The 12,869-nt window shown below is 44.0% G+C and overlaps 1 protein-coding gene across 1 annotated transcript; it reads right to left on the bottom strand.

Moving 5' to 3' along the window:
- Positions 1–349: 349 nt before the first annotated feature.
- On the bottom strand, positions 350–9,022 carry Myoc (myocilin). The gene is made up of 3 exons (XM_051186102.1): positions 8,265–9,022; positions 2,879–3,004; positions 350–1,605 (listed from the first exon to the last, which is right to left on the bottom strand). The coding sequence occupies exons 1-3, from the start codon at positions 8,824–8,826 to the stop codon at positions 821–823; spliced, it is 1,473 nt and encodes a 490-aa protein (XP_051042059.1). The 5' UTR covers positions 8,827–9,022; the 3' UTR covers positions 350–820.
- Between the last annotated feature and the right edge of the window lie 3,847 nt (positions 9,023–12,869).

Here is a 12,869-nt window from a genome sequence, read left to right as displayed (position 1 = left end):
AATGAGTTACAGGTCAGCCAAGGATATGTAGAGAAACCCTACAAAAAAAATCAGTACCTGTAACAACAGATAAAACCTGAAACCTGAAATGAATCTAGAAGAGTGGGCAGGCTGAAGGAGAGATGCCAAAGTTGTTCAGGAATGGCAAGAACACAATTAGATAGAGATGAGGTGTGAATTCCGTGGCTGACCTGTTGCCATCCTGAACAAAATAGGAAAAACTAGGCTCAAGCCTCTCAGACAGACAGACACACATATAATGTCTTGAAATCATATCTTCCAACCCAGAAGTATTGTCTGACCACTGCAATCTGCTTTCAAGCAAAGATTTCCACAGATCTCAAGGACATTGTATGAGATGACTTTATTTCACAGGGCAAAGGGTTAAATACTGCCCAACTAAATGCTATCTGAAGCTTTAGGGACTGTAGAAAATGAACCTTCTACAGGATCATTTCTCTTTAGAACTACTGCTGTTTCTTAAGGCTTATGGTAACCACACAGCTTGCAAGACAATGGCTTCATGAAGAAATGACCATGCTTATAGTATTTGTTCCAGACTGCTACAAGATATGAACTTTTATAGATGAACACCCTTTTAAATGCTGACAGAAGAGAATATAGTATATGCAACTGTCCAAGTCCCTGGGTTTGCATCCCTGTCTAGTCAGATGGTGACTCTGCACATTGAGCTGGATGAATGAAAGCTTGAGAAGCAGAGGAAAGCTCCACTCAGCTGGCTGACTCTCCCTGCAGCTGCTTCACCCAAGAGCCTCAAACTTCATCATCTTCTGCCTTCACAGGTAGAGATATGGAGCCCTCACATCTCAGAGAGCTTGATATCGTAGGTGACCATGTTGAAGTTGTCCCAGGCAAAGAGCTTCCTCTCCAGGGGGTTGTAGTCGATCATGCTGCTGTATTTGTAGCGATTCTTGAATGGAATGGTCAGGGTCTTGCTGATTCCAGTGCCAGTGTCATAGGCAAAGTTGACAGTCGCATGGGTTGAGGAGTAGCTGCTGACGGTGTACAAGGTGCCACAGATAACAAAGGCATTGGCCACGGACTGCTTCCGGATGTTGGTCTCCCAGGTACGCTCAAGTTCCAGATTCTCTGGGTTCAATTTGGAGAGAACTATGGCTCCTTTGGCTTTCTCTGTGCTGTAGATGACCCAGAGGCCGCTTTCATCCACAGCTAAATCGATGTCTGTGTAGCCCCCCCAGGCATATGGGAACTGTCCGTGGTAGCCAGCTCCAGGAATTTCCTTCTCAGCCTTCACTGACTCGGTGTTCAGCTCATACCTGAGCACAGTTCTGGACTCAGCCCCCTGGAAATAGAGGCTCCCTGCATACACCACGGCACCCGTGCTTTCCAACGCACGGGGGAGCACGTGAACCTTTGAAGGGTAGCCCTGCTCGAACTGGCTTATCAGACTGTACTCAAACACCTGGCGGATGCCTGTGCCAACTGTGTCAATCCTCCAGGTGGTCTCCTGGGTGTAGGGATGAGTGGGCTTGGGGTCTCTCATCCATACTCCATACTTGCCAGTGATTGTTTCAGCAGTCCTCAGAGTGACTGGCTCTCCTACCCAGACTAGCACTCCACATCCTGATGAATTAAATAAATAAATAAATAAATGATACCATGAAGCTAGTATCCTTACATCTGCCAAACACAGATAGACCAGGATTGTGGGAGCAAAGCAGAGAAGGTGGGGACAGAATGGATGGACACCTGAGCCCTGATACTTACTTACCATGTGGCTAGTGAGGTGCTTAGCTCTGCAAGCCTGGGCTTTCTCATTTGGAGTTTTGTTTCGTGTGCATTGGCGTTTTGCCTGACTGAATCTGTGTGAGGGTGTCAGAACCCTGAAACCAGAGTTCAGATGGTTGTGAGCTGTCATAGGAGTGCTGGGAATTGAGCCCAGGTACTTTGAAAGAGCTGCCAGTGCTCTTAATTGCTGAGCCATCTCTCCATCCCCTGGCTTTCTCATTTATAAAGAGGGCTAGAAGTTTTGGGTAATGAGATTGTTGTCACTATAGATGTGATTAGATATACGCAAGTGCTTGGCCTAGAGAAATACATGGCAAATATCGTGTGATGAGTCTGTGTGTTGAGTCCTGTACTCAGTAAGGGAAATGACTGTATTGAACTCTGACTGTAATTTTCTCCTTGAACTTGGCAGGGGTTTATGGGTGTTTATTACAATGCTCTTTATGACTTTCAAGTTGGGTTTATTTTATTTAAACAAGAAACTGTTCATTGTAAATATAATTTCTATATGACAAAATTTTTCAAATCTAACTTGATGGGCCACATATTTGATTCATCCACTTAAAATATAAAAACAAAGTGTGTTTTTTTAAAAAATGTAAGGAAGAGATGAGAATTTGAGTTTAGTGGGTTCAAGATAAATCTCTGTCCCTTTGTGGGTTCCTTGAGTATCCTCACAAAAGGCAAACAGTGATGCTTTTCCCTCAGGGAATCCCACTTTAAATGCTTCAGGACTAGCAGGGATTGTTACTAACACAGTCGATATTATTTTCTGGAAACAACACAGGGACAAATGAACTTTTCCTTGATAAATAAAGGTCAGAAAATACCTTTAGTAACAGAAAGGGCAAGATGATGCACAGAATATACCTGCCCCTCCAAGGGTGAATAGAGGGAGGATATAGGGCTTATGGGGTTAAGGTCGACTTCCTGTGCACCCATCTAGGCAATGCAGCACAGAGGTTCCTACTTTCCTCTCCCCAGCTCTGCTCCTAGGAAAGTCACCTGTCTTGTCTCCTGGGTGATCGGTTGTTTTACCCAAACTGAACACAGAATAAGATACACAATGGCCAGGTGGACTCAAAAGGAAAGAAATCTAACTTTATACCATTATCTCCCTCTTTGTTCCTGGGCTGGCCAGATGGATTCTCCTTCAGTATCTGAGAAGCAGGGACCTCAGTTAACTCTGACTTCAGTTCCTGGAAGGCCAACGTGTCCAAATTCCACTGAGAGACTGTATTCAAAGAAAGAGACAAATGGTAGTTGACAAAGAAACAGCACAAGAATGGACTCGGGGGTTACACTTGACATGTTTCCAAATACTTGATGTTTGAGATCTGCTTTGGGGACCAGGTAAGGGAAGATGCAACATGACTAAACCACATTGATAGTTTATTGGAACTGGAGTGATGACTTCACTGGGATTCACTTTCCTCTTCACTTTTGTGACTATTTGAAAATGTGCATAATTAAAAAACTTACAAATAATACATTGCATAGACTCTGTTTAGCACAGTGTTGAATACTCAGCACAAAATAAAATGCAGTCAGAATTTTATGCGATTTATATAAATTCCACTAGAGAGATTGATTGCTAGTAAAGTATGGTTTCAGGAATTCAAAGACAGTCCATTATTAGGATTCTCTTAAATGTTTGAGCTTCAACAACTAAATACTCACTACAACTGAAAGGGATTTACTTGTTACATGTGTAAGAATACTTGTAAGAATAGATCAATTTTTTAACTATTTTTATTTTTCACTTGGCATAATTACATATTTATTGATGGGGTAAGGTAACATTTCCATATATGTAAACATTGATTAGTGATCAGCTCAAAATAATTGCATATCCATCAATAATATTCATTATTTCTTTGTTTTGGGAACATTCAGAACATTTTGCAGCTATTTTGAAATATGCAGGGAATGGTAACACATTAAGCTTTACATGTACCTTTCTTGAGATCAACTTGCATAAGGAAGACATGTTCGAGATTTCTCTAGAACTTTCTAGAAAAGGGAAGGCCACTACTCAAGGGTCATTGTGAGCCTTTTCCACACATCTCACTTCCCCAGTGGCTACCTCCCTGACTCTGCCACCTTTCTCTGGCTGCCTTTGTTTGGATTTCCCACCTGGCTCTATTCTGGTTGGCTATTGGCCAAGTCAGCTTTGTTTATCAACCAATAAAAGCAACATATATTCACAGCATACAGAAGAACATCCCACATCCCACATCAGAGCTTTTTTTTTTTTTTTTTTTTTTTTTTTTTTTATCCCTACAGGTTTTGCATATATATAATGGCTTCCAGTTGTATATTTTTATGGGGCTCCTGGATGCTTTTCTTTTGCCGTTCTTTTTCTCTTTATTTGTTTTGTCCTGTTCTGATTTAATTTAATTTTATATTTTATTTTATTATTATCCCTTAGATGTCTGCTTATTTTCTAACAAGAGACAGAAAGGGGATGGATCTGGCTGAAAGGGGAGGTAGAGAGGAACTGGAAGGAGTAAATGTATGGAAAATCATAATAAAAATATGTTATAGGGGCTAGAGAGAGGGCTCAGCAGTTAAGAACATTGGCTACTCTTCTGGAGGACCCAGGTTCAATTCCCAGCACCCACATAGCAGCTCACAACTGTCTGTAATGCCAATTCCAAAGGATATGACACCAGCACACAGACATATATACAAGTAAAACACCAACCAATGTTCATAAAAATAAAAAAAAAAAAAGAATATATCGTATAGAGCTTGGTGTTGGTGGTGCATTCCTTTAATTCCAGCACTTGGGAGACAGAGGCAGGTGGATCTCTGTGAGTTCAAAGCCAGGCTTGTCTACAGAGCAAGTTCCAGGACAGGCTCCAAAGCAATACAGAGAAACCCTGTCTCAACCACACACACCCCCCCCCCCCCGCCAAGAATATAGTGTATGAAAAAAATCTATTTTCAAGAAAAGAAAAAAATAATTCCCTCTGTTAAACATTAGATTTCCCTGGGTTGATGTCCTATGTGACTTCTGCATCTTCACTGGGGCCAGACAGTGGCTGGTGGCTTCAGGAGAGTGGAGCTCTTGTAGAGTGACCACACCTGGGGCAGAGCTTAGGCCCCATATGACTGCTCAGCACACCCATATAGCACACTCACAATCAGATCTTCTGCCAGAGAAGCAGGCACTGGGGTATGGGGTTCTGTTCCCATCCTGATCCCACCATGCCCACCCCCACGGTTGGGAACAGAAGACCTCAGCTCTGGCTCTCTTCCTGTGTTCCCATGCTCTTTATGGGGGACCACGCCTCATGTACTCTCCTTGTGGTAAACAAGAACTGTAGCAACACAGAATATCAAGGAAAGGCTTCCAGAGACCACGTGGCTTATTTCCAGTTGGCAGGTGCAGTGGTTGGATTAAGAACCTTCTGGTGGCCTCCTAGTCATCTCAGCCAGGAGCTCTGGCAGCATTGAGATTCTCCTGGGAGAGCCATCTGGCATGTCCGCTGAAGGCACGGAAGCTTCATGCAAAGGAACCTGGGCTGAGCCAGAAGTTGTAGTTTCCTTCAGTTCTGCCATGCCCCAGCTCTGGGACTTTGGGCAAATGAAAACTCTCCTATGCCCCAGTATTGTGAGCTGTACAAATACATAGGTTGTTTTTGAGGATTGTATAGGAACCATAAGTAGTCCCAAATAAGGAAGTATCCAAACTGATTTTCCCCCCTCTGGAATGTTTAAAATCACCAACATTTCATTTGGAATAGAGAGGGGAAACAAATGATTTTGAAAATAATGTCTGTATTGTATCAGATATTTGAAGCTCTCGAGCCCTTTATTTTTACTTTTAATAGTATTGATCCTTCCATCATTAAAATTTTTGAGACTATCTGCCTAATCTGTCTTTAACCTCATACGCTAAGGGAGATAGACCTATGGACTCAGCCCATTAGTAACTAATGTGTATGCAAATGCAAATGGCATTATAAAGAGTTTTGTAAATATTTCATATTACTGTGAAAAAGACAGTCAATATGATTTAAATGCAGAGAACAAGTTAAAGGAATGCCATGGCATTTCCAGGCTGACACAAACACTTCAGGAAAGTGAAAGTTAGTGAATAGCCTGTTTGCCAGTTGCCCTGGGTGCTGTCTTTAGATCCAGTGTCTGCTATGGAGACTTTATGATAAGTGTGTCCTGAGGTTCTCAATGGATAGTGAAACTCAAGCAGAGGAAAACATTGCAATTTCAACCCTTTGTCTGGGTGGCCACTCTGCCACAGGACCCCTTCCTGCCTACCTTTCCCTAGCAGTTGCTATGGCAACCTGACTCTTAGAGGTATCTGTGCTAAGACCGCAAGTCAGCTCCCTGTCCAAGTTTCTCCGGCTGCATAGGAGTTCTATGAGAACCAGCCTGACATTCTGTTTCTCATAGTTGAGGGACTGTCAGATCCAGGAGTGAGCATCCCCTGGGGCTGAGCTTCTGTTCTTTATGTAGTGAACAATTTGATGAGACCCCCCTTCTTTCCAGTTCCGATTTTTCATTCCTTAAATCACTTTTATTTTTGGTTGCGTAACTTTATATATATATAATGTATATAATCTTCATGATAATGATAATAATCTTCATGATAATCTTCTCTGTCTGCTTCTCAGAGCCCAGTTTGAAGTCTTAGCTACCACAGGACAGCTGTGCAGCCCTCAGCCCCTTAGCTCCTTAGGACCACACTTTCCTCCATTGTCAAATTCAGAATTGGATGTCTTCCAGTTTAAATACAAATATTTAGCTACGTAATCATTAATGGGAGGAAAGAGAGTGTGTGGTGGATTATGTAATGCCATAAAAGCAGAAATTAAAAGCAGAAATGGGCACTGCTTGGACGGCAGGAGCTAGGTGGGGGCTAGATTTTTAACCAAGTATAATAGCATACATTAAAAAGACCATGGAAACCCATGATTTTGTATGCTAACTTAAATTTCAGTAGCAGAAAAAAAAAATTCATTGCTGTTCTGTAGCTATTCATTTGAACCCCACAACAATAATTACAGCGTGAAATCTGTGCTGTGACATGGAAAAGAAATATACGTAACTGCGAAGAAAATAGCTTGTCCCTTGCCAAGCTTATCATTGACTTGAGTTTTCTAGCCTCACATCCATGCAGATTCTACCTGTCCTCGTCTTGTTTTAGACTGAACTGCACTCCCCATGCACCATTTACTTGGACCCAACAGTTCCTCTCTTTCTCTCACTCTTTCAGAGTAAATTGCATAAATCCTGACAGCTCGGCTCTAAGCACTTGAGCGATGCTTAGGATAGTGGCCCTCATAACTACGATATTACCTAAGAAATGGAATGTTAACATAGTAACCTCCCCTAATAATGAATTCATATCAAAGTTCTCCAGTCATCCCAACCCCATTCCTCCTGTAACTGTCCCTTGTCCAATTATTTGGTTATCAGGTGTTTTAGACTCCTTTATCTAAAATGAACCCTTCCCTCATTGTCATTTACTGACATTAACTGCTTTGAGGAATCTAGAAAAATTGTCCCACATCTGAATTTGTTTCCTCATGAAACAGGTGACTGTTTGAGAGCAAAACATTCTCAAAAATGGACAACAAAAATACATAGAAAGCAAAATACTGTTTTCTAGCCATCAAGAGTGGCATGTCCATTTCTTAATCCACCCAAAGACCCATCTCCAAGCAGGAACCAGGACAAACTGGAAAGCCCCTCTGTGAGCAGGCCCACTTCAGAACTGTTCAGGGAAAGCAGTCGTTCTCTGATTTAGCAACAAAAGGCAAAATTTTGAAAGCCACACACCAAGAGACCAGACAGAGAAATTGTTTCCTTTTTACTTACCAAGGTAGAAGATTTAAAAATAAAACATCACTAGACTTAGTGGAGCCCACCTTTAATATTAGCACTCACAAGACAGAAGCAGGCAGATCTTTGAGTTCAAAGCTAGCCTAGTGTAGAGAGTGAGATTTTGGGACAGACGGGGCTGCACAGAAAACCCTTCTTAAACAACCACATGAATTAATGATGATGATTATGATAGTAATAATAACATCAGTTTTCACTGCACAAGTAATTTGGCATGTCATAAATAGAAGCAATTTTGGTATGAATAACAATTTCTGAGAAAAAAAAAAAAACAAATTCTGAAAAAGAATTAACTATCCAGAGGGACAGCTGACCAGTTTCTACTGATTACTCACCGTCTATCTCTCACCTGGCCTGTGTTTTTCATTTGGCTGTTGGCAGTGATAACTTCATCATAAATGGGCACAAGAACTCAGATCCATTGACCTAAATAAGGAGCCAGCTTGCTAGAAACATGCAAAAGTGTTTGCTTTCCTTACCTTAATGCAGCTACCGTGTGTTGGATCCTGCCATTTCGGACAGAAAAAGACAAAACAGAAAGAGAAGCCTGGGATCCCTGTAACAGGTTACCAGCAAACATGCCTCCTCCTGGGTTGGGCAGACCCTTCACGCTGAGTTCTTACCTTCCCTGGAGCCTGGCAGCATAGCCTGAGAGGAGGGTTGGATTGGGGGACACTGGCCCCTCCTCAGCCTTGCTACCTCCTGGCTGCTGCCTTCCAGCCTCCTGGCCAGATCTTCTTTCTCTCGTTCCAGTTGCCTCTTCTCTTCTTCTAGAGCTGACTTGTCTTGTAGGAGATTGTTATAGGCTACCTCCAGATCTCTGGTTTGGGTCTCTAGCTGGTCCCGTTCCCTCCTCAGGGCACCCAGCTGGCCCTGTAGCCCCTCTCGGACCTCCTGGGTTCCAGCAGGCTGGCCCAAGGTCAGTTGGTGGAGGAGACTCTCCAGGGAGTTGAGCCGGGCTTTGATGGACTCTAGGTCTGCATGTTGGATGCCGTTGTCTCTCTGAAGGTCTTGGATGGCTGACATGGCCTGGTCCTCCCTGGGGCAGCTGGATTCAATGGGGCTAGCCACAGTGAAGGTGTACTGGCATCGGCCACTCCGATCATTGGCCTTCCGTAACTGCGCTGTCCTGGCTCCCATTCCCCAAACCAGGCAGGCCAGAAACAGCAGCCAGAGAGCTATCATCTTGGGACCACAGCTGCAGCAGCATGCACAGAAGGCCGTTGGTGTGGAGGCTGGGTGAGTTTCTTCTGTGAAGCTCTGCTGCAAGGTATCTGGATGGGTGGCCCTGCTGACTCAAGCCTGAGGTCCAAAGAGGTTTATATGTCCTGGGGAGCCAGTCCTGGAGGGAGGGTGAGGTAACCACGTGAAGCTGGGTTGGGTCAACCCCCGGGGGCGTGGAGGGGGGGGTATACTCACACTGCCAGCAAGGATATTAGGAGGAAAAAAGGGCTCCTTTGAATTATTTTTTAGAAGTCCCCCTGAATGGACTCCCCCACTCCAATAATGCACCCCCCCCCAAGTTTCTAGCCTGTTTGTATGCACAGGTGCATATATGCCCACCTCTCTGACAGAAATAACTGGTTGTGTGCTTGTTTGAACAAGCATAGAAGTTTAGTTCCTGTTTCACTGGGGACCCCACCCTGGACCAGTCACTGTAAGGAACTGGGGAAACAGATGTGCTGAAGAAGACATGCCCCGACGCAGAGCAGAGACAAAGATGAGCCAGAAGAGGCTAGTGCCCACAGGCTCCAGGCTCCAGGCTCCCACAGAGGAGCTGAGAGTAGGGTTCTTACCTTATCCTAGGTTTAGGATATATATGTGGACATTCTTAGGAAAACTCCCTAACCATAGCCTCTTGCCTTAGGAGTCTGTGCCAGTACTCTGAACCAGGTTTTATGATGTGTGTGCCCACAAAAGCCTGCTGGTGAAACCTGTGCAGCCATCTCTGAAGATGCTTTCCAATGTATAAAATATAAGTAATCAAAGAAAGGAATAATATCAAGTTTACAAATATGAACATATTTAAACACTTGAAATATATGCTGTATAACATATCCAATATAAATAAGGTCTAATTTCAAAGTACTTTGTGGAGTATGTACCGTATTTCATGAAACCTGTATCAACTGTAATATAGGAATGGAAACATAGGTTTTTGTTAGTATAACTTCAGGTTTATGGATACATCCGTGATTAGATAAATTAACTGAGTGAGGAGGTTGCAGAAACAAAGATGTAATTGACTTACCAATTCAGATTCATGGCCTGAAATCTAATATAATAATACCCAATGTTCAAAGAGAGCCAGCTACTGCAAAGGCAGAGGTAGAATTGAATTGATTCAGTCTAAAAAGAGTTCAGGGCCAACTGGGCAACAGAATGAGACTTCTTTTCAAGAAAAAAAAAGGTAACCCCCCCCAACATACACACACCTTCCTCCAAAAGAAACACAAAGGGAGGAAAAAAATAAATGAGAAAAAACAAGACAAAACTAGTAGGTGTTGCCAAGTACCAAGTACTATAAGAAGTTCGTGCAAGTCATGCTGATTGGTGTGTGCACATATGGTAGGTATGGGAGTGTAGGTGCGTATGTGCCATGTTGTGCAGGCGGAGGTCAGAGCAAATTTTTGGTGGGCTGGTTCTCTCCTTCCACCATGGGATCTGGGGATTGAACTCAGGCTGTTGGGCTTGCACAGTAACCACTTTCCCCTGATGTGCCCCCCCCCCCGAATACCTTAAAGTGACAATTGCATTTGAGTAATTTTAGGTAATCAGATACTAACAGCATCTTCAATATTTGTGTTAGAAATGTTTCTGGTATCCCCTAGCAGATTCCCCTAAAGGCTGAACAGGCACATGTTGCTCTAAGTATGTTCTTGTATGGGTGGGTATGTATGTGTCTATCTGTGAGCACACATGTGTGTATAGGTGTGCATGTGGAGGCCAGAGGTTGGTGTCAGGCCTTGTCTTCTATCACTCTTCACTTTCGAGACAAAGTCTCTCACAGAGCCTGAGGTCCACTGATTTGGTTTAATTGGCTGGCCAGCAAGCACCAAGTTTCCTCTGCCTCCACCTTCCCAGACCTGGGATTACCAGTGTATTCCTGGCTCTTGACATCAGTGTTAATCAAACATGCATAGCAAGTCTCTTACCAACCGAGCCATCTCCCTCACCCTCTAAGTTGTTATTGTGCAGGAATTCTGAAGTTAGACCTGAGCCTGAGACATTGACAAATGGCTTCTTGTTTAACTGCTGACTAAGAAATGCTAGTCTCACTTTGTAAACCTAATTCATTGAAAATATTTTTTTTAAAAAATCATATAGCCAGCAGGAATGAGGCTCAAATCTGTTTGCCTTCACTCTTAAAATCTTTCTTCTGAAAGAGCTAAGATGATTTTTGTCCTGCCAGCTGCATGGAAGAAAAGAATTCCAGGAAAGAAAAATGTCTGCCTTGCTTCAAAAGGAATAATGGTACTAGATTAGGGCTCCTGACTTCAATTTTCCTTCCACAGCACAGCTTGTGGTCCACCATCCATGCTTCCCAGGCCTTTGCTGAATCTCTGTCCCTTTTACTTACAATCTATCCCCTTCATCGCCTGTAAGCTGCAGGCTTGTCTGTAGCATCTCAGGCCTTGCCCAGCTGTGTGAGCCCTGCTCAGGGCTGACATGGACAATAGTCCCCAGAATATCCACTCATTCCAGCCCTGTTTGTGAATACCAGACACAGATTACCCATCGTTCTCTGCCCTCTTTATGGTTCTGACAGATGCATATTTTGGGGGGAAAGAATGTGGGGGTTTCTGTTGTTGCATATGCCTTCTTCAGTCTCTCTGGTTCTCCACTGTCATCTCTCCCCACCTCAAACGGTAGGTAGGGGCTGATGGAGCTTCCAAGTTCTGCTTTCATCCACCAACCGTCAGCACCTCACTGCTCAGTGGTTTGGGCTCAGCCTCCTGTTAGTTCTCATCTTCTCCCCACACAGAGCACTGGGGCCACAGGCCTCTGGGGTAAGCAAAGTGAGGCTGGGGAAGGGGTGGGTCCTGCTCAGTCACACAGCCCAAGAATGGGAGAGACAGGAGGAAACCCAGCTCCCCTGACTCCTAAACCTCACCTCACACCAGCCAGGTCAGACCCATACTAGCCTAGAAGTCATGAGACACAGCAGTCATTTCGTCCATGAACCAGTGCTCTAGGAAATGAGCTTGCTTCCTCTGTCCCCAGCAAATGAAAGCCTTCAGTGCCTGAAGAGTCACACAACACCCTTGAGCTTTTGAGCAAATGATTTTGTGAAACTGCATTCTTTCACAGAGGTAGAAACATTCTCCTCTACCCACAGAAAAGGGCTCTCCGGGAGAAACGGGGGCCACTGCACTCCACTAACAGCCATGAACATCTGGTGAGATGTAGCCTGCCCTTGTCACCTTCCTGTCACTCCTGGCAGGCCAGCTGCCCCACTCCCTGCAGTCCCCACCTCCTGGACTTCTGGACACAGAGACTCTTTTCCTGCTGAGGAAACACTGTCTGCTCCAAATTTTCAGTTAGGCTGAATTTCATTTCCATTTCCTTTCTGAAGCCAGGATCCAGAAGGAGCCAGCAGCCAGGAGCCAGGGAGTCTCCAGCTCAGATGTGCCAGGAGATGCTCATGGGGTGTGTCAGGCCAGCTGCAGCCTAATTGTTATTGTAAAAGTTTGGAGGGTGCGTGGCTGGGGAGGTGGAGACATCAGCGTCCTCTGGGGAGGTGACATTATTCAGGAGCATCTTGCATAACCATTTAAGGTTGCACTTGTCCCCCACCCCTGCTCTTTTTAGCAGTGGGTTTAAGTTTGTTGACTACTGATATTCTTCCGTGGGTCTGCTTCCTCAAATGATACACTGGCACTTCTGATTTTCTTTCTTTTCCTGTTGTTGTGATAAAATAGCCTAACAAAAGCAACTTAAGGTGGAAAGGGCCTAACTTAGCTCACAGTTCAAAGGAATGGTTCATCCTCCTGGGGGAAGTCAAGACAGCAGGGATTTAAAGCAACTGGTCACCTTACATCTACTATCAAGAAACAGAGAGCAGCAAAGCATGGTGTCGAACTCTTTTAATCTCTGCAGTTAGGAGGCAGAGGCAGAAGGATCTCTGTGCATGCCAAGCCAGCCAGGTCTATATATTGACACCCTGTCTCAAAAAAAACAAAATAAAACAACAATAAAATAGCATCAGAAACAAAACAAAGCAAAAG

Source organism: Phodopus roborovskii, unplaced genomic scaffold (assembly GCF_943737965.1).
Source record: "Phodopus roborovskii unplaced genomic scaffold, PHOROB, whole genome shotgun sequence".
NCBI lineage: Eukaryota > Metazoa > Chordata > Mammalia > Rodentia > Cricetidae > Phodopus > Phodopus roborovskii.
The sequence above is the reverse complement of the archived record's forward strand: the minus strand, read 5'-3'. Positions and strand labels throughout refer to the sequence as shown.